The sequence below is a fragment of the Macaca thibetana genome, chromosome 10, assembly GCF_024542745.1.
Source record: "Macaca thibetana thibetana isolate TM-01 chromosome 10, ASM2454274v1, whole genome shotgun sequence".
Lineage (NCBI taxonomy): Eukaryota > Metazoa > Chordata > Mammalia > Primates > Cercopithecidae > Macaca > Macaca thibetana.
In genome coordinates, this window is record NC_065587.1 from 39,939,506 (window position 1) to 39,967,326 (window position 27,821).

Here is a 27,821-nt window from a genome sequence, read left to right on the forward strand (position 1 = left end):
TGTGCAGACATGTACACAAACAGAAAGAGAGTGACTTAGACTCAGATCTTGGGCTCAGATATTTGTCAGGTAAGGGAATACACGAAATTTAAAGCATTGTTTTGTTTGCATTATATATTTTCACAGTTGCCATCTATTATAAGTGAAGCTGGTTTCTAGCCACATTAATTTGATCAACAAAAATGCAAGTTCTTTTTTAAAAAAATTGCTTAATGATAAAGTGAATTGACCAAAAGAACAATACCAAGTAAATAATCACAACGTGGCACGAGGATATGGCAACACCTCACAGTGGTAGGTGCATGACTGGTGCAATGGAAAATAGTAAGTCCAATATATTCTAATTCCATAAAGAAGAAAGTGATGTGGACAACCTCCAAGCTTGTGGTGCACAGTTGAATTTTGATGTTCGCAGGCTGCTCATATTCTAATTAGACATAAAAGCATCATCTGCAACTCTCTGGCAGTCCCTCAAGATTCTAAAAGGCCACACGTGGTTCTATTTTCTTTTCTGCAAACCAAACATTGGTAGGCACTAAAGCCCTCCAAACTGCAATTCTGTCTCTAAGTCAGGTGTACAGACTGATTTTATCTATTAAGAAACTGATTTCCAAACCTCACCTTTGTTTGCTTAGTAAGATCATCTGTTTCCTGTTGGACACTGTCAACGATACTGACCTTAAAAATAAAAATAATGTTAATTAGTAGAGAATATACTTATCAGAATCACATGGAAACTGCCTGGAGTTGCACAAATCTAGAATTAGAAATGACAGAAAAAGAACTTCTGTATTTAGTTTTGGTAAATAGAATTTCTTACCTCTACATCTTTTTTTTTTTTTTTTTTTTTTTGAGACGGAGTCTCGCTCTGTCGCCCAGGCTGGAGTGCAGTGGCCGGATCTCAGCTCACTACAAGCTCCGCCTCCTGGGTTTACGCCATTCTCCTGCCTCAGCCTCCCACCTCTATATCTTAATTCATGATTACCACTTCTCTAACTATAGGAGAAATAACGAAAAGAATTCTGATTTATTATTACCAATGGTGGGGAGACATTTAAAATTATAAAATACTACTGTTAATTAACAAAGCAGGCAGCAGAACTTGTTTATTCAGGATGAGCACAGAAGTATTTATATGTACACATGTAAAATAACACCAAATATTAATTGGTGATGAGCTTTAAGTGGGTTTTTCTTTTCTTTTTTTTTGCCCCTTTTTTCCTAGGCATTATTTACAATAATTAAGAATATAATAGACATGGCACTTTACATTTACATAATGACTTAGAGTGATAATACTTATTTATAATTTGTATCTCAACAATCCTTTCCCTTCCTCCAAAAAATACATGTGCAAGACTGTTGAAATAGAAAGAGATAAGTTGGCCACATGGTGGCTCACACTTTTAATCCCAGCATTTTGGGAGGCCAAGGCAGGTGGATCACCTGAGGTCAGGAGTTCGAGACCAACCTGACCAATATGAAACCCCATCTCTACTAAAAATACAAAAATTAGCCAGCCATGGTGGCACGCGCCTGTAATCCCAATTACTTGGGAGGCTGAGACAGGAGAATCGCCTGAACCTGGGAGGCGGAGGTTGCAGTGAGATTTGATCACACCACTGCACTGCAGCCTGGGCAACAGAGCGAGACTTCATCTGAAAAGACAGAGAGAAGGAAGGAAGGAAGGAAGGAAGGAAGGAAGGAAGGAAGGAGGGAGGGAGGGAGGGAGGGAGGGAAGGAGGAAGGGAGGGAGGGAGGGAGGAAAGGATGTAGGATGGGGAAAGGCCCTGCAATGTATGGTTAGAACCAGCAGCAAACGAAAGTGTGAGAGTGGGGAGGGAGAGAGACAGTGTGCAAGCAGGATGACTAGAATAAAGCGAATGGGGCAAAAAGTATAAACAACTGGTGAATTTTCACACAGAGTATTTTGGAATTCTTTGTATTTTCCTTAAATCTTACAAGTTTTATACCAAAACAAAAAGTTATCAAAAAAGACAATTTCATGAACTAAGATTGGGTATTCAATTTAGCACTAAGATTCTTGCTAATTAATATAAAATGGGAAAGTCTGTCTTTAAAAAAATGAAACGTTTTTAATAAAACCTTTTCTTGTTATACAGTCTTCCTATTTAAAAGAAAATTTGATAGCAAAATGCTTTAAGCATACAGAAAGAAATAGAGAATGGCATAATGACGCCCATCACCTAGTTCTATTAAACCTTAATACTTTTACCCTATTTGCTTCGAAGTGTTGAGATGTAAATTGTTACAGATAAAATGGAAACTTCCTGTGTACCCCTCCCTCATCTCACTTTTTCCTCAGAAGTAACTCTCATCCTAAATTATATTTAGCATTTCAATGCATGTTTTTAAACCTTCACTATATATCTGTGTGCATAGATATAGCTATATATTCATAACAGTGTGTAGTTTTTGTGGTTTTAGATTGGACTTTTAAATAATGGTTCACAGTAAGCATCATCCCATAACTTATTTTGTTTTTTTACTTATCATCGATTTTTCATTTTGGGGGAGGATATGTGTGTTAACACCTACAGTTCTAGTTCATTCATTTTCATTGCTGTAGAGCATTTCACCATATGAATAGGCAATAATCTATTTATCTATTCTCCTAGTGATGGTCATTTAGGTTGGTTCCAGTTCATTATCAAAAATGCTATGGTAATAAACATGCATGTATATGTGAAAAGTTTCTCTGTAGCAGCAATTTTCAAAGTATGGTTTCCACAGCCCTGTAAGAGAGTCCACAAGGCCAAACGCTTTCCTAAGAACACTAAGGCATTGTTTGCCTATTTCGCTGACTGACATTTGCACTGATGGTGCAAAACAATAACATTGGTGGGTAAAATTGCTGATGCCTCAACACAAATGAAGGCAGTGGTACCAAACTCCCAGTAATTTACTCAATTACTATAATTGCTTGAGAACTGATGAAGTAGTAAAAACAATATTAATTGTTCTAGGCCTGGCGCGGTAGTTCACGCCTGTAATCCCAGCACCTTGGGAGGCCGAGCGGGCAGATCATGAGATCAGGAGATCAAGACCATCCTGACTAACACGGTGAAACCCAATCTCTACTAAAAAATGCAAAAAATTAGCCGGGCGTGGTGGCGGGCGCCTGTAGTTCCAGCTACTCGGGAGGCTGAGGCAGGAGAATGGCCTGAATCTGGTAGGCAGAGTTTGCAGTGAGCCCAGATCGTGCCACTGCACTCCAGCCTGGGTGACAGAGCGAGACTCCATCTCAAAGAAAATAATAAATAACGGCCGGGCGCGGTGGCTCAAGCCTGTAATCCCAGCACTTTGGGAGGCCGAGACGGGCGGATCATGAGGTCAGGAGATCGAGACCATCCTGGATAACCCAGTGAAACCCCGTCTCTACTAAAAAATACAAAAAAAAAAAATTAGCCGGGCGAGGTGGCGGGCGCCTGTAGTCCCAGCTACGCGGGAGGCTGAGGCAGGAGAATGGCGTGAACCCGGGAGGCGGAGCTTGCAGTGAGCTGAGATCCGGCCACTGCACTCCAGCCTGAGCGACAGAGCCAGACTCCGTCTCGAAAAAAAAAAAATAAATAAATAAATAAATAAATAGTTTTAAATGGCGACACTTGAGCGCACATCTTTTAAATACTCTTTGTGAGTGGGTGGGAAGTACGTACAAAGCACTGCTGCTGCACATCAAGGCAGAACGTTTATGTCAAAGAAAAGTACTTGAGTGATTGCTTGAGTTTCCAGCTGAACAGGCCACTTTTTTTTTTTTTTTTTAGTGGAACACCATTTTACTTGAAAGAACAACCAATAAACTGATGATTCATGCCAGGGTACTTGATACATGGTTCCTTGATCATGAGCAAAGTGAGGCTTTCACTTCAAGAAAATCAATCAACGCACAGTATCTGCTCCCACTGACAAATGTAAGCTTTCAAGCAAAAATCAGAATTGTAGAAAACTTGTGTCTGCCAATATGAGCACGAAAGCTTCCTAATATTAAAGATTTTTATTATAATAGCAATTTTTTTTAATTTTATAGGCTGAAATATGTCCACATAGGAAATATCTGCATAACTCAATAGCCAATAGCTTCCTAATGATCAACACATCATGTTCTAAAATCACACACAGGTAAAAGAGTCATCCAGAGTGCAAGAGAGACCAGTGGATTTTAATGGAACAGAGTAGGGAAAATTCATTGATATGGTTTCAGATTCTACACAGTAAATAACTGTTAAGACATTACAGTGTATTGAGTTTTGGTGCAATATCAAAGAAAAATATTCACAATTTTCTGTTCCAGGTTATTAAAATATTCCTCCGTTTTCAAATATCTGCGTGAGGCCAGAATTTCTTCATATACTCCAACCAAACAAATTCACAACAGACTGAATGCAGAAGCAGAGAGGAGACTCCTGCTGTCTTCTTTAAAGCTGGACATTCAAAATATTTGCAAAAATATATAGATAGTGCCACTTTTTCCACTAAATGGAATTTATGGAAAAATATGGATATTTTCCAAAATATGTGCTATTTTTATTACCATAGAATGGGTTTATTATGGTTATGTCCAATGAATTGAGAAATATGTTTAAAATTTCCCTGTTTTAATATCTACCATGGTATCAGGAAGTATAACCCACATAAGCTAAATCTCTAGGACTGATACCTAAATCACCAGGGACAGAGCCTCCACCCTGGTTGCCTCGTCCTCGTCAGAATCTATCCTTATTTATCCTTATTCACATTACAATACAAGAGGCCATGGTGGGTGGTGGGCGGGTGATGTTATTGGGCTGTATTGTTAGCATCAGGGCTAGTGATAATATTTGTTTCCTGGCCAGGTTATATTTCTATGTATTTACCTGAAGGGAAAGAATGTTTAAACTCTTTGAGTTCTGAAATCTCAAACTGAATTTTTTAGACAATGAATGCTTCTTGATTAATGTCAGCAGTTTTAAATTAAGGGCCTACCCAGGTGTATAATTTTTAAATGGAGAAAATTGTAGTTTTTGTAAAAGATAAAGAAATTAATTCTGTTTCTGAAACAGGTGTATTTCCAGGTGGCCAAGGTTATTAACAAGGAATATATTGAGGTTTCTTGTTCCCTCTGGGCCTCAGTTTCCCTTTCTGTAAATTGAGGGTATGAGACAAGGTGTCTTTAAGTGCTCTTTCAACACTGAAGTTCTGTAAATTCATTTTATTATGATAACACATAAACGGCACAGTTGACAGTCATGTAAGAGCTGGCTGAAGTGTTCAAAAAGAGGTTTGAAATGGTGGATGCTTGTACTTTGCCGGAGATGCCTTAAATTTCACATCGTTGTGTGTGTTTCATTTCTCCTCTCTTTATGCAAGCCTTAGAAATTAACTTGAGATCTCTCATCTGGGTGATGCAGGAAAATGGAAATTGTTATATTTTCTGTAATGATTTTATAAGTGCTCTTATTATATTTCTCATCCGTGCCAATTTTAGGCAGTCTGTCCACAGAGAAAATCTTTCCGAAGATTTGCATAATGCTTGCTAGAATGCAGTGCGGTGGGCCTGGGGTGGGGTGGGGGGCGGTTCTTTCTAGTTGCTTGTTCCCTCAGCTACCATGTCCACCAAACCACGTTATCAGAGGGGGCCAGGAAGACATACGATTGCATGGTCCACCCTGCACGTGATTTGACAGATGGCTCTGGACCTGGGGCATGTAACCAACATCATTCAGGCTGGCCTGGCTGAGCAGCCATGGCATCTTTTGGGAGAAAATTCTCTGAATGAATGAAGATGTAATCTGTAACTATACAGGATACTAAACAGCTAAGAGGTCTAGATAGAAATAATTCTTTCCCAAAATGCTTGGAAATATTTCATTTTTAAATGCAAGCTTTTATTTAAGCAGAATTCGGGTCCTAAAAATCAGCAGAATTTGGATCCAGGACTCTGTTCTGCAGGTTTATGTCTTTGTCCCAGATTCAGTGACAAGTAATGAGAAGCCATAGGAAAGGAGTCTTTCTTCCCTCTTCGGTCATTTCCAGTCCTGACAGCCGATGAGGCCTCAGCTTGGGGCTGGGGCAGGCTTGAAAGACCAGAGAGGAGAGAGGTTTTAAAAGAATGAAATCGGACAGTTAGGAAAGTCTCTTTTTTGTTTGTTTGTTTTTGGACAATGAGAAAAGCCTCTTAAGCTTTCATTCAGGGAGAATTTGGATCCTAGAAATCACAGAATTTCCTATGAGAGATTCCTCTAGAGATTCTTTGAATCTGTACCCAATATCTGTATTCTGGGCTCTAGAGCAGAGCAGTCCTGGGAAAATCTCTGTGAATATGAGAATGTCCCTGCTGTACTGGCCAGTGTGGTAGACCCTAGCCACATGTGGCTAATTGGGCCCCTAAAATGTGGCTAGTGCTAGTGTAGAACTGAATTTTAAATTTTGCTTAATTTTAATTAACTTAAATTGCCATATGTGACTAGAGGCCAATGCAGGTAGTATAAAGTATTGGTTAAGCATGTGGATTTGTAAGTTTAGAAGACCTGAGTTTAAATCCTGTTCTATGGGCAACATGGCAAAACCCTGTCTCTACAAAATATATAAAAATTAGCCGGGCATGGTGGCCCGTGATGTAGTTCCAGCTACTCGGGAGGCTGAGGTGGAAGGATCGCATGAGTCCAGGAGGTGGCGGTTGCAGTGAGTGGAGATCATGCCACTGCACTCCAGCCTGGGCGGCAGAGTGAGACCCTTCCCCCACAAAAAAATCCTATCTACCCCTCACCAACTATGTGGTTTGGGGCAGGTAATTTATGCTCTGGAGTCTGCATTTCCTCATCTGTGCACACACATGCACACCCCCTACATATGTAAATGTATAAGTGAATGTATGTATTTGATCCTCACAACAGCCCAATCATGAAGGTACTATTATTATTCCTTTTAACATACAACACTCACATGCAAAGTGCTCAGGATGGCAAAGGCTACATAACTATCTCCTCTTTTTCCTATTCAAGTCTCTAGGCAACATTTCCACTGGCATCTCCCACAAGCAACTCAAATCCTACATGTTCCAGACTGATAGCATACTTGTATTCTCACAAACCTGCCCATCTTAGGGGCTCTCTAACCACAAAAGACACTTACCTACTCATTCCAAAGGTCATCCTTGATGCCTCTGCTTCTTTCATCCCCACCTCCAAGTTCTGTCAAGTTCACTTCCTAAGGCCAGCTCTTCTCTGTCTCCACCCCAAACAGCTAAAGTTTCCACCACCTTGAGAACCCACAGGATTGGTCTCTCCTGTTCATTCCATCCTTCTGTGGTGGGTTGAATTGTGTCCCTAAAAGCATATATTGAAGACCTAATCCTCAGTACCTGTGAACGGGACCTTATTTGGAAACAGGCTATTTGCAGATGTAATTCTTAACTGAATTACAGTTAAGATGAAGTCACACTGGGTTAGAGTGGGCCCTAATCTAGTGAGCAGTGTCTTGATAGGAAAACACAGACACAAAAAGAGGATGCCATGTCATGACAGGGGCAGAGACTAGAGTGAAGTAGCTGCAAGCCAAGAAATAGCTGGGATTGCCAGCAACCCACCAGAAGCTGGGGAGAGGCCAGGGAGTGTCCTCCCAGTTTCGGACAGAGTTTGGCCCTGCTGACACCTTGATTTCAGACTTCTGGCCTCTAGAACGGCAAAAGAGTACATTTATCCTATTTTAAGCCAATGTACCAGTTTGTGGTTCATTGTTTCAGCAGTCTGAGGACACTAATATACGTTCCTAACACATTCTCTGCACAGAGGCTTGAGTGATCTTTAAAAGCACAGATCTCACACCCCTTTTCCCCCAGGGTTTTTACTTCTCTTAGGACAGAATCCAACCTGCTCTGTCCCCTGCTGACCCTCTCAGCTTCACCTCTGACCACACTATCCTCACCTTCTGCAACCCCTCACTCTGTTGGCCTTAAATGAAGGGCCAAAAGAATAATTCAGTAAAAGCATAAATGCTAACGATTTATTAAAAGGTAACTCAATTCAGAATTTCCCAGATTGGTAACAACGCCACCACCACCACCAACAAAAAATCGTAAGTGGCTTTTCTCACTGTACAGTTTCATTCTCTTAAAACTTCCTTCCTCTCTGGTCTTTGAAGCCTGCCACAGCCCAAAGGTGAGGACATATGAGCTCTCAGGCTTGGAAATGACGAAAGGGGAATAAACTCCTCTTCCTTGGCTTGCCATTACTTGTCACTGAACCTGGAACAAAGACATAAGCCAGCAGAACAGAATCCTGACTTGGTGATTTGGCTTCATGTCCAAATGACAAAGAAAGGGTGTGGGGATTTCAGAGGAAAACTACCGTGGACACAATAGCGCTCCAGCAGAAATGGTATCAGCTTGTAAATATGGAGAGCTGAACAGGGGGACGTAGGTATCTCTTATAGATGTCACAGATGGCAATAAGCCAATTCGGGGGGCGGGGATGTAAAGGAATGGAATGGAATGTTACTTATAGCCAATTGGACAGTTATTGAGCACCTGCCAGGTGTAAAGCTCTTTGCGAGTTAAAGGTCCAGCATTTGGATTGCTAAAAACTTCTTATATCTATTGAATCATGTTCTCTTCATCTGCCTTGATTCCCGGGAATCCACATAAAGCCGCTGTCATCAGTAACTGAAGTAAAATCCACAGTCCCATCACCACTGCCCACCCCACCTGACACACCCTCAGAAGTCAATTCATTTGTTTTGGCGCTGCACTCATATGCCAGAGGGAAGAGAATTCAGGTCTGTTTCCTGATGAGACTCATTGTGGGTAGGAGCAGGAGCGAGGGAAGGATGGGGACAGGATTTGATTTGGACTATATTCAAATCCATGCAAACATGGGCTATTAAAAAGGACTTCTACAAAGTATTGGAGATCAAATTAATGTGCTGTCTGACTAAGGAAACTCTTAGCTCTTGACATGGCAAAATGTGACCAAGAAAATTCTCCAAACCTCAAGCAACTGGTATCAAACAAGTTATCCACTTTCAGACAGGGTTTTCCCCCTATTTTGTTTATTGGTGTATTCCCAGTGCCTGGCCCAAAGCAGGTATCCAGTAAATAGTTTTAGCATGAGCTCTCCGTGAACATAGCCAACCATTTTCACTGTGATGAGAAAAACAGAAAGACACAGACATAAGAGCACATTGACTGGGCCCTTACTGAACTGTGAACCTAATAGTAGAGATTGATTCTCTAAGAGAAGATGACGTTTATCTGGGAAAGGATATTGCCATGGGAATATGTGTGCCATGGTAAACGATGTGCAGAGTCAGGGCGGTAGAGGAAGATAAAGGTTTTCAAAGGGAAAAATAAAAAGGATTATATCATTGTTTTGAAATAATTGTCATTGGCTACAAAGATCAATAGCAAGGGTGACACCGGTCTGAGGTTGCACAAAAAGTTGCTGGGAAGATTTCTTCAAAAAAGTGTTTTTTGTGTAAGGTTTTAATGGCCTTTGTGCAAAGTTGTTATTTGTGCAGTTTTTGTGATAGTTTTAGTTATCAAGCCTACAAATGTGAGAACCCCCTTTGCATAACCTTCTTTGTGTCTATATATCAGGCTTTGTGCCTGTGTGTGTGTGTGTGTTTTAATATAAGGAACTCCATTTTAATTCTGACAACTTTCGCAGTACCAAGGGCTTTTACGCATTTCCTCATTCATTGTCACAACCACTGGCTCAGATAAATTCAATTATTAGCTCTGTTTTCAGGTGAAGAGAAATAGACTTAACAAGGTTATGTTAAAAATCCTGACACCCAGCACACTCCCAGATCAGCTTAACCTGAACCTTCGGGGGCAAAACCCAGGCACTGAGATCCCTTGAAGCTCCATAGGTGAGTTCAACTTGATCCAAGGTAAGGACCAAAGTTAAGCTGGCCCAGGTCCCCAGCTGGCCGGGAAGGAGCCTAGGTCAGGACGCCAAGCAGCCCAGTCCGGAGCTCACAGTTACCAACCACTGTGCTGCTTCCCGCCCTCGGCTGATACTCAAAGGAAGAAATGATTCCCTCTCCCTAGCTGCAGAAAGCCAACGAAGCAGATCCTAACCAGCAAGCACATGTCCACTCTAAGTACAAACAGAGCAAGCCCATAGGTTTCGAATCCTGACTCCAGTAGCTTGTATTCCTTAAACAGTGGCAACTGGGGGCAGTGGATTTAGCCCTCCCATCCCCGTGGGTTTGCTCAAATTGCCTTGGATACAGACAACTGAGATTTCCGCAATCTTATGTAAAGTGTGAACAGAAGTATCATTATAAAAATTGGCAGGGCACAGTGTCTCACTCCTGTCATCCTAGCACTTTGGGAGGCTGAGGTGGGCAGATCACCTGAGGTCAGGAGTTTAAGACCAGCCTGGTCAACATGGTGAAACCCTGTCTCTAATAAAAATACAAAAACTAGCCGGGCATGGTGGCATGCGCCCGTAGTCCCAGCTACTTGGGAGGCTGAGCCAGGAGGATTGCTTGAACCTGGCAGGAAGAGGTTGCAGTGCACTGAGATGTCGCCACGCACTGTAGCCTGGATGATGAGACTCTGTCTCAAAAAACAAACAAAAAAAAAATTGTGTGTTGAGTGGGTGAGGTGGCTCATGCCTATAATCCCAGCACTTTGGAAGGCCAAGGCAAATGAATCATTTGAGCTTAGGAGTTCGAGACCAGCCTAGGCAACATGGTGAAAATCCATCTCTATAAAAAATACAGAAATTAGCCAGGCATGGTGGTGAGTGACTGTAGTCCCAGCTACTCGTGAGGCTGAGGTGGAAGGACCACCTGAGCCTGGGAGGTTAAGGCTGCAGTGAGCCTTGATCATGCCACCGCACTCCAGCCTGGATGATGAAGCCAGACCCTGTGTCAACAAAAGGAGAAAGAAACAAAGAAAGAACTTGTGTGTGTTGATGTAAATAATCTCACTAAAAATAGTGTGAGCTATATAAATTAGTTTTAAACAAGTCCCTTCTCCTGCTCCCACTGTTGCCCCAAACAGCCTAGGACCCTTAACTTCCCTTTATATAAATCCAGAGCCCCTGCTACCTAAGCCATTCTCAAGACAGCCAGCCCTGGGTCCCAGCAGGTCACACTCAGTCCCTCTCACCTCCCTTCTAGAAGGGGCAGGGCCAGCTTGCACTTTGCTTTCAGTTCCCTGCACCTGAGCACTAGGCTCCAGGCTCAGCTCACCAGCTTACCTGCAGCAGCCACAGCAGCAGCCCTAGAAGCAGCAGCAGCAAGGGGTGACTCCCGGATCTCATGGCCATATGGGAATACCCAAGACAGACTCAGAACGTGCAGCTGCTAACCAGTCCTCCAAGCTGGGGATCCCGCCGGAGCCACACACCTCCTTCTCAGTCAGCAGCTTCTTCTCCAGTGGTTTCCAGGTCACTTTGGCCCAGACACTTTCATCCCAACTTGCTCCTCCCTTCTCAGCTTTTCTTGCATTTATCAGAGTGGGGAGGGTGGACTTGTAAGCTCGAACATCCGTTTGCCACAAGTAGAGTTCCTAGGAAGGGTGGGGTAGGAACTGAAGCCACCATGGTCCTGCACGTACACAAAAGACTGGCTGGGGTCTGACCTCAGGAACAACAGCTCAGCCAGGGGAAGTGAAACCAGCACCTATTGGAAGGTAGAATTATTTATTTCTTTGTTTCCTTGTTTGTTCTAGTTTCCAAGTAGAAGGCCCAATCATCTCTTTCTATAGGAGGATACGTTAGTGACTCTTTTCTATAACCCCCATCCTCTTGAAACAAACAAACAAACTAGAAAATGACCGCAAGAATGATAACTTTATTAAGGGGAAGGGATGAGGAAGAATGAAAGAAAAGAAAAAAACAACTTTTACTTTCCAAAGCACTAAAAATCGTTATTCCAACAATATCCCAGGGCTCTGGGGTTTGCAAATTATTTCTACTAAAACCTCTTTTAAGCTTAGATTAATCTGCCTTTTTGAGTTTGGAATTAAAGTGGGAGGGAGGAGAGATGGGAAAGAGCCTCCCTGTGGGCAGGGATCTCTGTGGCAACCTGGGAGTCTTTGTATTAGAATTCTGAAAAAGACAATTTGAGATTCTATTATACCAATACTTAAGGTTGCAATAAGCAAGTTTTAAAACACAATCTGTGATACATTAACCCTGATTACCTTAACATGACCTTTTTATCACATTACCTTGTTTAAAGTAGTAAACAGATAAAATAAAAGGTAAACTTTCTTTGCTTATTTTAGATATTGGCTTAGGCAAGGATTTCATGACTAAGAACCAAAACACAAATGCAATAAAAACAAAGATAAATAGCCGGGACCTAATTAAACTAAAGAGCTTTTGCACTGCAAAAGGAATAGTCAGCAGAGTAAACAGACAATCCACAGAGCAGGAGAAAATCTTCACAAGGCGGGGTGCAGTGGCTCACGCCTATAATCCCAGCACTTTGGGAGGCCGAGGCGGACGGATCACAAGGTTAGGAGATCAAGACCATCCTGGCTAACAAGGTGAAACCCCATCGCTACTAAAAATACAAAAAAATTAGCCGGGCGTGGTGGCAGGTGCCTGTAGTCCCAGCTACTCGGGAGGCTGAGGCAGGAGAATGGCGTGAACCCAGGAGGCGGAGCTTGCAGTGAGCCGAGATCGCGCCACTGCACTCCAGTCTGGGCGACGGTGCGAGACTCTGTCTCAAAAAAAAAAAAAAAAGAGAAAATCTTCACAATCTATACATCTGATAAAGGATGAATATCCAGAATCTACAATGAACTCAAATAAATCAGTAAGAAAAAAACAGTCCCATCAAAAAGTGGGCTAAAGACATGCATAGACAATTCTCAAAAGAAGATACACAAATGGCCAAGAAACATATGAAAAAATGCTCACCATCACTAATGATCGGCGAAATGCAAATCAAAACCACAATGCGATACCACCGTACTCCTGCAAAAATGACCATAATTAAAAAAACAGCAGTTGTTGGTGTGGATGTGACAATCAGGGAACACTTCTACACTGCTGGTGGGAATGTAAACTAGTACAGCTGCTATGGAAAACAGTGTGGAGATTCCTTAAAGAACTAAAAGTAGATCTACCATTTGATCCAGCAATCCCACTACTGGGTATCTTTCCAGAGGAAAAGAAGTCATTATTCAAAAAAGATACTTGCACACACATGTTTATAGCAGCAAAATTCACAATTGCAAAATTGTGGAACCAACCCAAACGCCCATCAATCAACTAGTGGATAAAGAAAATGTGTATATACATATATATATGATAGAATACTACTCAGCCATAAAAAGGAATGAATTAACAGCATTTGCAGTGACCTGGATGAGATTGGAGACTATTATTCTAAATGAAGTAACTCAGGAATGGAAAACCAAACATCATATATTCTCACTGATTTGTGGGAGCTAAGCTATGAGGACACGAAGGCGTAAGAATAATACAATGGACTTTGGGGACTTGGGGGGAAGAATGGGAGGAGGATGAGCAATAAAAGACAACAAACATGGTGCAGGGTATACTGCTTGGGTGATGGGTGCACCAAAATCTCACAAATCACCACTAAAGAACTTACTCATGTAACCAAATGCAACCTGTACCCCAATAACTGATGGAAAAATAAAATTAAAAATTAAAAAATAAAAAAACATCAAAAATAAAATATAAAAATCTCCCAGTTAAAAAAAAACTTTCTTTGCTTAACTGAACATTCATATCTCTGAGATGCTGCTGAATATTTTAATTTGAATAGCTTATTTTCATTGAAATTAATAGCTTATTATTGAAAAGAGTAATAAATACAACTTTAAAGTCTATAGATATTTCCTATACATAAAGAGAAACTGAATACCTTGTGCCTATTTTCAAAGTGGATATTTCTATAAGGATAGCTTATTTTTAAAAAACTGATTAAGTCAGAAGCACTAATTTAGAATATATAAGTCAGGTTAGCTAAACCATGTTAAATATTTGGGGAAAAACCACATCAGTTGAGCACCCCCTGCTGCTAGAATAGCTCTGGGGACTGAAACATTCTTGCTAGAAAGGCGTTAGCCTCACAAAGGTCTAGTCTGGGAGGAGCTGGGGGACAACAGTGAAGGATTCCACTTTCACATTCATTTTAACTTTAAAAATAATTGGTATTTTAAAATTAGCCGGGCGTGGTGACAGGCACCTGTAATCCCAGCTACTCGGGAGTCTGAGGCAGGGGAATCCCTTGAACCCGAGAGGCGGAAGTTGCAGTGAGCAAGTTGCAGTGAGCCAAGATCACATCACTGCACTCCAGCCTAGGCAACAAGAGTGAAACTCCATCTCAAAACAAACAAACAAACAAACAAAAAACACCATAGCAATTGGTAATATATTAGAAACAACCAAGTTTTCAACATTCTCAAGCATTTAAAATAACTGAGCAGAATGCCAGTTCCCCACACGGTAACCCTTCTTGGGTAGGCCATGGGGCCTGGAACTCAGCTGGTGATTCTGGGCATCACCTGCCACACATCTTGGGTGAGCCTGAACTAGAAGATGTCCCCATTCTGGGCATCACCTGCCACACATCTTGGGTGAGCCTCAGCTAGAAGATGTCCCCATTCCCTTTCTATTCTGAGCATGTGATCATAGTGACAATAGTCTAGCGCTCCTTTCTGTGTACTTGGAAGTACAGTAATATTTTATAGCCACATGGTGGCAGCTCCTAGCTCCCTGTAAGCTAACAAGTGAAGAATTGAGATTGCTCATGAGATAAAAGTTACTTATGATTGCAAGGGAGGTGTGAGCTACAATTACCTACCCAGGGTCAACCTTCTTATCTTTTCGAGGGGTGCCTCCAGCCACCTCCAGTTCTCACTGTTCTTTTTTTAATAATGATGATTGCATCATGAGGACATCTCCACCCGGCTTGGATTTCTGCGTGGACAGTGGTCTGGCTGGCCAGGCCTTATGCCCAGCTGAAAGGAAGGGAACTGAGGTGGACAAGTGGGACTGAGGGAAGATAGCAAATGCACCTGACTCTGCCTACGTTTGGCATTTTCCATATGGATCAAGTAAACACCAGAGAAGTAAAGCGCTGGGCTTGAGCCTTCTTTCCTGGCTTGGGAGGCGAGAAGGCTGGCATTCGATGCCACCTCCGCAGAGGTGAGCCAGCCGCAGCGAAAGGCTGCGAGAGTGGCCTGTTATGGAGGACAGGCCTTAGGCTCTCCCTTTAGTCTGTCTTTCTGTCACCAACGCTGGGGGAGGCAGAGCCTGGAAGAGGGAGGGAGCAGAGGTGTCCTGATGGCAAAGCACCACCATGCCCTAGGATCTCAGTGCTGGGTTGGAAGGTTAGGAGGGGCTGCCCAAGCCTCCCCTGCCAACACACCCACCCGGGAGTCCAGCCCACCCAGGGCGGACGGAAGAGATTAGATTTCCATCAAGGCTGACATTGAAGTTTTAAGCTGGACTGGTTTTACTGACTGATGTGACTGGGTAATGATGAACCCCAGTTGTAACTGAGGGATTGAAATGGTTTGGGTGAAGGCTCAGATTAAAGAAGAATAAAATGGCTCATGCTTATATGTCCCCTGAGTCAAGACCTTTCTACGTTCACTAACACAAAAATCATTTTCCAGCCAAATACTTCTGAATTCAAGGTCGTGTTTCTTCATAGTTACAAGAAAAGTTTAATTTCTCAGAACACTCTTGAGAAGGGTTTTTAAAATAATCAGGGAAGAGTTCTGCTTCCAGTAGTGGTGAAGTAGCTTCAACTCTGCTGTAGACGTGATAGCTATTAACAAAATATAAAACAGGGCCGGGCGCAGTGGCTCATGCCTGTAATCCCAGCACTTTGGGAGGCTGAGGCAGGTGGATCACCTGAATTCAGGAGTTCGAGACCAGCCTGGCCAACATGGTGAACCCCTGCCACTACTAAAAATACAAAAAAATTAGCCAGGTGTGGTGACACATGGCCAGCTACGTGGGAGGCTGAGGTAGGAGAATCGCTTGAACCCAGCAGGTGGTGGTTGCAGTGAGCCGAGATCAAGCCATTGCACTCCATCCTGGGCAACAAGAGCAAAACTCTGTCTCAAATAATAATAATAATAATAATAAAATATAAAACAGCTACCCAGAGTGGAGGCCCTGGAGGGTGAGCACGGCAGGCAGAAGCTGGAGGGATTCCGATGCCTGGAATAGGCCATAGCTGGGACTGCTAGGTGGCTAGAGGGACAGATGGAGCAGACAGAGCTAGGTGGCAACTGTCTGGTTGTGAGAGTAGGCATGCGAAGCTGTGAAGCTCTTTCCACTTTCCTGTATGCTTGAATTTTTTTTTTTTTTTTTTTTTTTTGAGACAGAATCTCACTCTGCCCCCAGGCTGGAGTGCAATGGCGTAATCTCGGCTCACTGTAACCTTTGCCTTCCGGGTTCAAGCGATTCTCCTGCCTCAACCTCCTGAGTCGCTGGGATTACAGGCGTGTGCTGTCAGGCCCTGTTAATTTTTGTATTTTTAGTAGAGACGGGGTTTCACCGTGTTGGCTTGGCTGGTCTCAAACTCTTGACCTCAGGTGATCCACCTGTCTCGGCCTCCTAAAGTGCTGGGATTACAGGTGTAAGCCACTCTGCCTGGCCTGAAAAATTTTATAATGCCATATTGGGAAAAAACCAGAAAGGTGAATTTGACTCCATCAAGGAAAACTCCACCAGCACTTTACTTCTCTGGGGTTTACTTGACCCATACGGGAAATGCCAAATGCAGGTAGAGTTGGGTGTGCTTGTCATCTTCCCTCAGTCCTGCTGTCCACCTCGGTTCCCTTCCTTTCAGCTGGGCATGGGGCCTGACCAGCCAGACCACTGTCCAAGCAGAAGCCCAAGCCAGGTAGGGGTGCCCTCATGAAGCATTCATCATTATCAAGTGAGCTACACTACACTTATTTTTAAGTGCAGTTATTTTAAGTGAGCAAAACTACACTTATTTTTAAGTGTAGTTTTACCCAATACTGGATAGTGTATCTCTAGTTGTACCCCAATAGCTTGTCACATATATTAAGAGCTGAAGTTCATTAGACTTCACATTCGAATAAAATAATTTATCATTTGTGTTTCTGGGTTTTTTTTTTTCAAGGACTAAGAATTTTGTTTTTCAATTCTGATTATTAATCACATGGGTTGATTTGAGAGTGCAGTTTCTTAGGTTTTAGTATGTTGTCAGTCACTGAGAGCTGGCCAGAAAATTACCTTGGAGAGATTTTAATCTCTTACCCCAATTTTTTCAACTAATATGTAGTTGCAGATACGCAATTAGAAAAACAAACAAAAACACTGCCAGATATAACATATTGAAGGTGTTTTCACTTTTTGCAAGTATATTCCAGTGCTAATCATACCAATGGTATGAATCACAGGCTCTTTCTTCTATCATTTATGTTTGTAAATCAAGCTTGTTCAACCTGTGGCCCAGGATAGCTTTAAAAGTGGCCCAACACAAATTCATAAAATGTCTTAAAACACTGTAAATTTTTTTGCATTTTTTTAGCTCAATAGCTATTGTTAGTGTTAGTGCACTTTATGTGTGGCCCAGGACAATTATTCTTCCAGTATGGCCCAGAGAAGTCAAAAGAATAGACACCCCTGACATAAATTGTTTATGCTTCTTTAGGAAAGGAGAAAAAGAAGGGAAGGAAAAAAAAGGGGAAGATTTAAACAGCTGTTTTTATCTTCCTGCATCAAAAACTGTTCTGTTAAGGTGAAAATACATACTTTAAAAAATCAGAACATCTTCAATTAAACTTGTTAAGCTATTTCAATATTACATAAATTCTACAAACAAAAAGCACTTCATTCCAGCATTTAGAAAACCGAAAACACCACACGAGAAAAGCAAAGCCTTCTTTTTCTTTCTCCTTACTTTATTTAGGCAGAGTATCTCAAGAGATAGGTTTAGAGGAAAAGCTTGCTGACAAATGGTGAACACTCTTCTAATCCTGGACAAAATGACCAAGTGAGTGAAAGGAAGGGGACAAGGGAAGGTAGAGTGAATGTTCCACACCTGCAGTTCAAAAATCTAAGAGTCTGAATATAAGGAAAATGGAATGAGGTGGTTAGGTGACCTAAGAAGCCCGAACGCTTATATTTTAAGTCTTTGATCCATCCTGAGTTGGTTTTTGTATAAGGTAACAGATAGGGATCCAGTTTCGTTCCTCTACGTGTGGCTTGCCAGTTTCCTGATCTACGTGTGGCTTGCCAGTTTCCTGATCTACGTGTGGCTTGCCAGTTTCCTGAAACAATGAAAATTCTAGAAGACAACACTGGAAAAATTCTTCTAGACATTGGCCTAGGCAAAGAATTCATGACTGAGACCCAAAAAGCAAATGCAACAAAAATAAAGATAAATAAATGGAACCTAATTGAACTAAAAAGCTTATGCACGGCAAAATAATCAGCAGAGTAAACAGACAACCCCAGAATGGGAGGAAATATTTGCAAACTACACATCTGACAAAAGGAATAGTATGTAGAATCTACCAGTAACGCAAACAAATCAGCAAGAAAAAATTAAATAATCTCATTAAGAAGTAGGCAAAGGACATGAGTAGACAGTTCTCAAAAGAAGATATACAAATGCCCAACAAAAATGTGCAAAAAGTGCTGAAGATCACCAATCATCAGGGAAATGCAAATTAAAACCACAGTGAGATACCACCTTACTCCTGTAAAACTGGCCATTATTAAAAACTCAAGAAACAATAGATATCGGCATGGATGTGGGGAAAAAAGAATGCTTGTACACTGCAGATGGGAATGTAAATTAGTACAACCTGTATGGAAAACATATGGAGATTCCTTAAGGAGCTAAAAGTAGATCTACTATTTGATCCAGCAATCCCAGTACTGGGTATCTACCCTGATACAGTTTGGCTGTGCCCCCACCCAAATCTCATCTTGAATTATAGTCTCCATAATCCCCACGTCATGGGAGGGACCTCTTGGGATGTGATTAGATTATGGGTGTGGTTCGCATGCTGTTCTCCTGATAGTGAGTGAGTTCTCATGAGATCTGATGGTTTTATAAGGGGCTTCCCCCTTCACTCAGCTCTCATTCTCCCTCCTGCCTCCCTGTGAAGAGGTGCCTTCCACCATGATTGTAAGGTCCCTGAGGCCTCCTCAGCCATGTGGAACTGTGAGTCAGTTAAACCTCCTTTCTTTATAAATTACCCAGTCTTGGGTATTTATTCATAGCAGCATGAGAACAGACTAACACATACCGAAAGGAAAAAGAAGTCATTATATGAAAAAGACACTTGCACACGTATATTTATAGCAGCACAATTCACAATTGTAAAGATGTGGAATCAACCAAAGTGCCCATCAATTGAGTGGATAAAGAAAAAGTGATATATATGTACACACACTCACACACACATATATATATAAAGTATACCATGGAATACTACTCAGCCATTAAAGGGAGCTAAACATTGTCTTTTGCAAAACCTTGGATGGAGCTGGAAGTCATTTTTTTTTTTTTTTTTTTAGACAGAATCTTGCTCTGTCACCCAGGCTGGAGTGCAGTGGCATGATCTTGGCTCACTGCAGCCTCTGCGTCCCGGGTTCCCGGATTCTCCTGCCTCAGCCTCCTGGGTAGCTGGGATTACAGGCACATGCTACCACGCCTGGCTAATTATTGCATTTTTAGTAGAGACAGGGTTTCGCCATGTTGGCCAGGCTTGTCTGGAACTCCTGACCTCATAATTCTAGCTGAAGTAACATAGGAGTGGTAAACCCAAATCTTTATGTTTTCACTTAGAAGTTGGAGCTAAGCTATGAATATGCAAGGGCATATAGAGTGACATATGGACTTTAGAGACTCAAGAGGGAAAGTTGGGAGGGAGGTTAGCAATAAAAACCTGCACATTAGGTACAATGTACACTACTCGGATGACAGGTGCACTAAAATCTCTAATTCATCTCTATATAATTTATCCATGTAACCAAAAACCACTTGTACCCCAAAAGCTATTGAAATTTTAAAAAAAAGAAAAAAGAAACTTCAACTCCTTAGTTTTCACTCGTGGAGCAGATTTTATCAGAGGCTGTAAATCACTCATTCAGGCAACCTCTTAGGTAAATAGCCGGCCCAGTGCCTTTAAACTATGGAGAAAAATAGGGCTAGATAAGCAAATGGCTTGCTTGAGGGGAGACAGGGCCTGCCAACTACTCACATACCATAAAGGCAGTCACTCAAACTTGCAGACTTAAGTACCAGGAAAGCAGGTTTCTCAAACTTTAATGTGCCAAGGATTTTGTTAAAATGCAGACTTTGACTCAGTAGGTCTAGGGAGGAGCTCGCAATTTGAGTAGCAAGGCATGAAATTGTCCTTGCTTAATGTAATCTAAAGTTAAATATGTGTTATTTGTTTGCTTTAAAATCTCATTTAAGCTAGGGCAATTAGATTTATGACTATCCCATTTTTAATTCTATATGCATTTTTCCAGTATTATTACAGTAATTCCTTACATATTAAATTGGTGAAGACAAAAATATTCAAATTGTATTTTATGAAACACGGATCTCTGTACAGATTTTTATAAATTGATGATTTATGTTACTTCATTGAGCACAATTCTTTGCTGGATACAGTGTTGTATGATGTGAGAATGTTCAATGAATCAAAGAGAATCCTCCACAGCACGTAACTGCACATAATAAACCACTGTATTCTCTGATGGCAGAGTGAAGTTAAATAAAGAACATGCTTTGGGCCTGAAGTCAAAAAGTCTTTTTCTCTCCACTTCTTTTTGATTCCAGTGAAAACCTTGTTATTTGACTAGAAGGCACTCAGGCCAAATTCTCTGCTATCTGAAAGGGTTTAGTCGCCACCTTGTGGATAATAAAACAACAACATCCCCAAATAATACATTTCCTGTACAAAAAAAAAAATTTTAAACCTCCAGCATGGTTAATTTTCAAAATATATCCAAAAACTTACTTTTTAAGCCACTGAACATTACTGCCACAATTTGGTAGACTCAAAAGAATGCACCCTATTGTCAGAGTGAAGTTAGAAGAGCAACGGGCCTTTCAGAATGTTTGCAGCCGGAGCTGCTCAAAACTGCCATCTCCTAACCAGGCCACTTCCTTGAAAGAGACCTTACTCATTTCCGGATATGTACATAAAGATGCAAGTTCATTACATCACAGGTTACCTTAATTTATGCTTACTGTATTTGCATCCTGCTCCCCTAATTAATCCTCAACACTTTTTGTGGGGTAATAAGTGGAAGAGCGACTCAAGAAATGTACTGCAATGCCTCTCAAATATATCTGGTAATGTTAACCTGTGCTTTGGCCACCCATGTCGCTTAGCGTTAAGACAAGAGTTGGAATAGCATTTCATCCTGGGCAATTCTTTTAAATAACCAGGGAGAAAATAAAGGCAAGCTTCATAAGAGAACTGCATGAAAAGCAAAACAAAACAATACCAGAAAAATCCAGACAATATTTTTCTGCTGTTTAATTGATCTCAAGGAAGGAGAAATTCAAGTCCACAAAAACTTACATGAATTCTGTTTATCACATACAAAACTAAACATACAATATAACAGCAAATAACAAACATGCTGAATATTTTCAGGCCATTTTGAATGGTGTCCTGTACATGTACATACATAAATAATAAATACTGCTTCTGAATTACCTTAAAATACAGTACCACCAAGAGTTTTACATTTCTATGTGACTACTCAGTAAATGAGCATAAAGGAATGAGGAAGTAGACAATATCCATATCAGATAAAGTAGAAAGTCTTACGTCCTTCTGAAAAGCAACACAATAGGCCCAAGAACAACTACATACCATTTTCCTTTTAGCTAGTAGGTATATGGCAAGACTAATGATATTCTCTTCCCCATCCTTTTTGTCACAGGGTATGAAGTCTACCCTATTCAAGTTAGTTACAAGTCTTCAGCCCATTTAGTCATTTAAGTTGAGAAAGTCTAAACCTAAATAATCATAGCAAATACTGCAAGTACTGATATCTTTTTAGTCCATTTTTGTACTTTTTTACATTTTTTTCCATTAGATAATTCTAAGCCTGAATTTATTTTTTTTTTTTTTCTGGTTCTTTAAAAAAAAAAAAAAAACTTGGCTTGTTTTAATTAGTTTAAATGCAGGGTATACGTAAACAACTCCCCAGAAATGAGAGGCACTTCTTGGAAATACAATGACCCATGTCACTAGACTAGCAAAACACTCAGTGCTTTTGATTTGATGAACTGAATGAGTTCATGATTCAACTTTCCAATGTTGTCTACTTGAAAAATAGCAAGACTCTTATCTGCAGCATTTAGTGCATTAAGATGTATTAGATAGGTGTATCAGATTAAAATTGTGCTTATGTTAATTCTGTAATAGACCTAACTTTAACACACTTCATGTTATTTACTAGGAGCTATGATCTAGTCGTGATAATACTGGTTAAAATAGTCAATCTGAGGCAGAAAGTAAACAAGCAAAGTCACTTTTGCAGTCTTTTAAAACTATTTAACACATGAAATTCTGACTCTTCCCCAGATTATGCAACCAGCTTAATTTAAAAAGCTGAGAAATTTAGAAGTATGAGGCATTACTTCTAAATTTCTTTTTTTTTGAAATGGAGTTTCACTCTTGTTGCCCAGGCTGGAGTGCAATGGCGCGATCTTAGCTCACCACAACGTCCGCCACCCGGGGTCAAGTGATTCTCCTGCCTCCGCCTCCCGAGTAGCTGGGTTACAGGAAAGTGCCACCATGCCTGGCTAATTTTGTATTTTTAGTAGAGATGGGGTTTCTCCATGTTGGTCAGGCTGGTCTCGAACTCCCCACCTCAGGTGATCCACCCGCCTCCGCCTCCCAAAGTGCTGGGATTACAGGCATGAGCCACCGTGCCCAGCCACCTCTAAATTTCTTAATCATGATTGTCTTCAGCTCAGACATACACAAGGCAAGTAGAATTACTAATAAATCACTTTACCCTCAACCATTCAAGGTCTCTAAGAGCATGCATGTGGATACATTACAGAGAAAGGCAGCAACTCAGCATAAACCCTTTAGTATTAATATAAGGAGTATATATACATATACACTTATGTATAGAATATCATGCTTTTCAATATCTATTGGCCATGAAACTTCATAGAGATCTGCATAAAAATCTAGCAGAGAAAGGATCGTAAGTGAAATGCCAGCCATGGATAACAATAATCTGTGCTCACAAAATAGGGCAGGCAAGGAACACACAGACACCACTCAGGAACTACACGAAAACTAAGAGTAGTGATGTTTTCCAAATATAAAACACATACTAAGTACAAAAGTTATAGTATACTTGAGGACTACGGAAGTAATGCTTACCATATGTACATCTTTTGTTCACATAAAAAGCTTCAAGTACGATCTGAGTGTAAAAGTAAGCTTTCTCCAGTAGGATGGCGTGAGAGGGAAAGAATGTAAGAAGGAACTTGTACAAGTCTAAAAATTAAGTCCTGAAAGAAAAAGCCTCCCATAAAAAGTTTTATGTCATTTGGTATGATTAAAATCAGATTTTGAAAGACCTTAAAATGTAACCTTTGCACATTGCTTTTTATAATTATATACATATAATTATAGCTACATAATCTTGTCTTTATGCTGTTTTTGATATTTTTTCAGACATTTACTGCTGTCTGAAAAGTTTACAAGCTATTATATATTCCCAAATGAAAAATGCCAAGTTTTTCATTTGCCCCAAAGGTGAAAAAATTGAAACCTCTACGTCAAAAACAAATACAATAATTGTTTAAAGGGATAAAATCAACTATAACGACATGGGCAGTATTAAAATACACTGCACAAATATAAACAGAAAGCTCACAGCACAACTATAGGAACAAGAAGATGTTATTCAACTGCAGTTAAATAAGAAGGGTTGGAGAGAGTCGGGAAGCCTGAAGACCAGATAAGGGAGTTTAGAATTCATTCAGCAACCTTATTCATATTCTACTCTCCGCCCCTCACCCCAAGCAAAATAATAAAATCCTGCTCTTGCAAAATGAAACAGATCATTATTTTTGACTAAGGACCACAGGGTGTGGAACCCAAATCAGTAACTTTGTAACTATTACATTGAATGTAGGTCCATATGTTTTGATCCTTTTATGGCCCTTCCTTTACAAATTGTTAAGAGTCATTTCCCTGTGGTGCCTCTCTGGAGAAGCCTTACATGCCAGCAATTCCAGAGTGTCAAATATTTCATTCTCAGCCCCACCAAACAGCAGTAATCATGCTAAGCCCATTGACTTTGGAAAATTCTGCAAATTATTTTAACCTCAGTTCAGAGAACTCAAAAGTGGGTTTTACTACCACCTCTAAGTTTAAAATGCCACCCTCATCAAAAAAAAAAAAAAAAAAAAAAAAAAAAAAACAGTCAGAGAAAATGTATTAAAGTACTAGATTCCACTGTCTCTAAAGAGCAACCAGCTTAGTGATAAATTACTCCTCAAAATACAAACTCACTACTCCCTAACTTGAGGAAGAACTAAAGCTTCTCCTAAGGGTAAAATGAACAGAAATTTTGCTTGAGGAGTTTATAAAAAAGTAAGAGAGGGAGTGGGCAAGAAGAGCCTTATTTTAAACATTTAGGATTCCACACCATTTGAAACAGTCTGCACTCTTTTATATACTTATGTGCGTGTGAAAATGGAGAGAGAACACCACTATCTGCTCTACAAAGGCCGGCTACTGTAGCCCAGGTTTCGCCCATACTTTCCCTGGAGAGGTGCCATCTTATTCCTTTATATGGCATATGTTTTAGGTAATTTTTATCTGAAGGGCTCTCATTTGCCTAAGACTGACAACACAAAGAAAGGCTTATTGAAAGACACCTCTCTTTGAAAATATCCCCACTAGGGGTAGAAATAAAGGTGGACAAAAGTGCCAATCAACTACTTAAATGTCAGTAATTGTAAAATTCCTTAAAATTCACAGTATTTTTACTTTTGGAAGAACTCTAATATTGAGGTACCTGCAGGTCTTGGCAATTCATCATTGTAGGTATTTATTTTAGTTTATATGTGTTTTGCTTTACTCCATTTGTTTTCAGTTTTTTCTCACTCGATACAGTGGCATGACCACAGCTCTCTGCCTTTCCCTTTTTCCTAGGATGTGCATGTGCTTGTGTTTTGGAGGCTTTACAGGAATCTGCTGAGTCCAGAATCACAGCTGCCTGTTTGGGAATTCGAATGTTACCGTTGGTTTCCACCTTAGAGCTGCTTTCACTGCAGGACAGATCCCAACGTTGCAGCTTCGTACTCTTACTGGATTTCTTTTTCTTTTCTTCTGTCCTCATTTCAAGGGTTTGCCTCTGAGAACAAAACCTGGTACCAGCAAGCACATCAGTGGGTCTGGGGGCAGTCTCAAATGCATAATGTGATGGGTGGATTTCTTCATGGTGAAAAGCTTTCTTTCGGGAAGGGCCTGACTTTGATGCCCCTTCCTGGTGAGGTAGTGGCTTGGACAGAGCACTCGCAATTAGCTTACTTCTCCCAGGGCTTTTCAGTGCCCCTGAGGTCCCAGGGGCAGTGAGGGGCCTTGCTTTGGCCCCCTTTGCTTTTTCACACTGTACAGTCTGGACCTGCAGCCACTCAAGCTGAATAAGTCTATCAATATACTTCCCAAGAAGTCCTCCCACTCGGGGCACAGCTTCCATTTTGTTGTCTGCGTTCAGAAGCAGGGCCATGTCTCGTAAGTCCCAGGAGCTGAAAGGGGGTGGAAGGAAATCAGGATAATAGTACTCAGGCTTTGTATGGCCCTGACCAGGGTGAAGATCAAAGTAAACTGGATCAATTTCTTCAGCTCGAAGATTGAGATCTGGAGGTGTGAGGGGAGAAGGAGGAATGGGAATTCTTTCCGAATCAGAGAGATCACTTGCACTGTCCTCATCAGCATCCTCTTTAATAATTTTCATTGACTGAAAATCAAGAAACAATTTATTCCCTGAGGCCCCCTGACACCTGGAACCGAGTGGATTCCTTTTGCGTCTTGCTTCCGGGGCAATGCTTTCTTTAAGTTTTTCTTCAGTTGGCTGGGTGACAGCTGTGAGGCTGCTTCTCAGCTGAGAAGCAGCGTGGGGTACTTGGGATTTACTCTGCCTTTTTCCTGAAGAATTCTTTGAATGTTGCACTTTATTCCAAGATGGGCCAGCATTCATATTGCTATGAGAAAACAAAACTGCACTTCTTACCACGTATGACAAAAAATGGTCTGGCTATAATTAAACAAACAAAAATAATCTTCTAGTTGTACTTTTTTGTCTCAGCTATTACTAGGCATTAGAAAATGTCAGCTTCCAAACTCCTTACAGCATAATTTTACAGAACATTTTTCCATATAATACTCTATTTGAGATACATTATATAATGCATGTGACAAAAGAGAACGCACAGTTTCCATTTTATATCAAATATTAGCATTTAGGAAAAACATTTCTCAAAGTGCTTGTTTCATACTTTTAGTGCAATCGTGTGTACTTTAAAAAAAAACCTTAGTTCGGAAAAAAATCAGTCGCAGACTCTGGAATTGTTACAATCAAAAGCATTTAATAACATTCAGAAGTAAAAACAGTTTTATTTTATATACCTATTTTAAATTAAGTATAAATATGATATAACATGCAAGTTTTGCAGTTTAATCACTCCTGATTAGTGGTGATTCTGAGCTGAGGGAAATTTTAATATATAAAAGTATTGCACATACAAACCTGTACCTTAAATCAAAAGCTTGTTAAAATGTTTTCAAACAGAAAACACATTTGGGAAAATTGTGTTTAAAGAACAGAAATAAAATCATATGGTGCCTTGTAACACATATGAATGAAAACACAGGGTCTTAGTGCTACCTTGTGAATAGCAGGTAAAGGGAATAATGAATACTGTGTGCATTATGAGTATAGCAACTAATTCTCTCTTGCATAATTTATTCTGAGGCCGAATCTCACATCAGGGTTGAAAATATCCTCTTTTCAATTTATTTACCAAGAATGTGTCATTTTGATTAATAATACTTCTCTGTAATATAAGTCAGATAGAATGAACAGAAATGGGTGGTAAACATGCTTTCTGGAAACCTCAGAGGTTCATTTGCCCAGTGGTTTCAGATAAACTAAGCAACTATTTGAATACGTGCTACATTTTAATTAATAAATACGGAGGATATTAAATCATTGCCAATAGTACAATGTGTGCTCAATAAATGCTGAATAAATGAATGAAAAAATGAAGGAATCTCCATTATTCAGAATTCATAACACTGTTAAAACATTTTGTTTCTGCTTGTCAATATGCATCCATAAAAATTAATTATTGTCTGTATCCTTTTATATAAAAGGAAACTAACATAGAAAAGCATTAAAGGATTTATTCAAAATTATAATTCTGCTAACAACTGCCAGAATTATGACCACTGGAATCCTTATCCACTATTATGCTTAAACCACTTTTCCACTCATTTCTGCTAGAAAAAAATATATAAATGTATATTTCTTATCTATAGACTTACTTTTTTTCCCCACTCCACATATTCAATCTGGACAAGAGAGATAATGAGCCTTTCGCAAGATAAAACAATTATACTAAAACTATTTACCTGCTTTTCTGATGAGATTCATTTACCCTATTCCTCTTCTTGAAAAAATCACATGGCTGATCATCATATAGGGTTTGATGGACTGTCTAAAAAACAGGGATGCAGTAATAAATCCTGTGAACATGTACACAAGAAACAAGCAAGCAAACAAACAAAAATCCCAGAATAAATCTAAGTAAGATTTTTC

At 40.4% G+C, this 27,821-nt stretch overlaps 2 protein-coding genes across 2 annotated transcripts in view; both read right to left on the minus strand.

Moving 5' to 3' along the window:
* CDH26 (cadherin 26) overlaps positions 1-11,292 on the minus strand; it is a 53,612-nt gene extending 42,320 nt beyond the window's left edge. The window contains exons 1-2 of the mRNA XM_050745552.1: positions 11,211-11,292; positions 622-678 (exon numbers count right to left, since the gene is read on the minus strand). Of these exons, the coding sequence (XP_050601509.1) occupies positions 622-678; positions 11,211-11,279 (126 nt within the window). The 5' untranslated portion in view covers positions 11,280-11,292. The remainder of the gene's footprint in view (positions 1-621; positions 679-11,210) is intronic.
* Positions 11,293-21,478: 10,186 nt separating this feature from the next.
* Positions 21,479-27,714, minus strand: FAM217B (family with sequence similarity 217 member B). Its single transcript, XM_050745559.1, has 2 exons — positions 27,635-27,714; positions 21,479-26,205 (listed from the first exon to the last, which is right to left on the minus strand). Exon 2 carries the CDS (start codon positions 26,199-26,201, stop codon positions 25,050-25,052), a length of 1,152 nt encoding a protein of 383 aa, XP_050601516.1. The 5' UTR covers positions 26,202-26,205; positions 27,635-27,714; the 3' UTR covers positions 21,479-25,049.
* Positions 27,715-27,821: the final 107 nt, after the last annotated feature.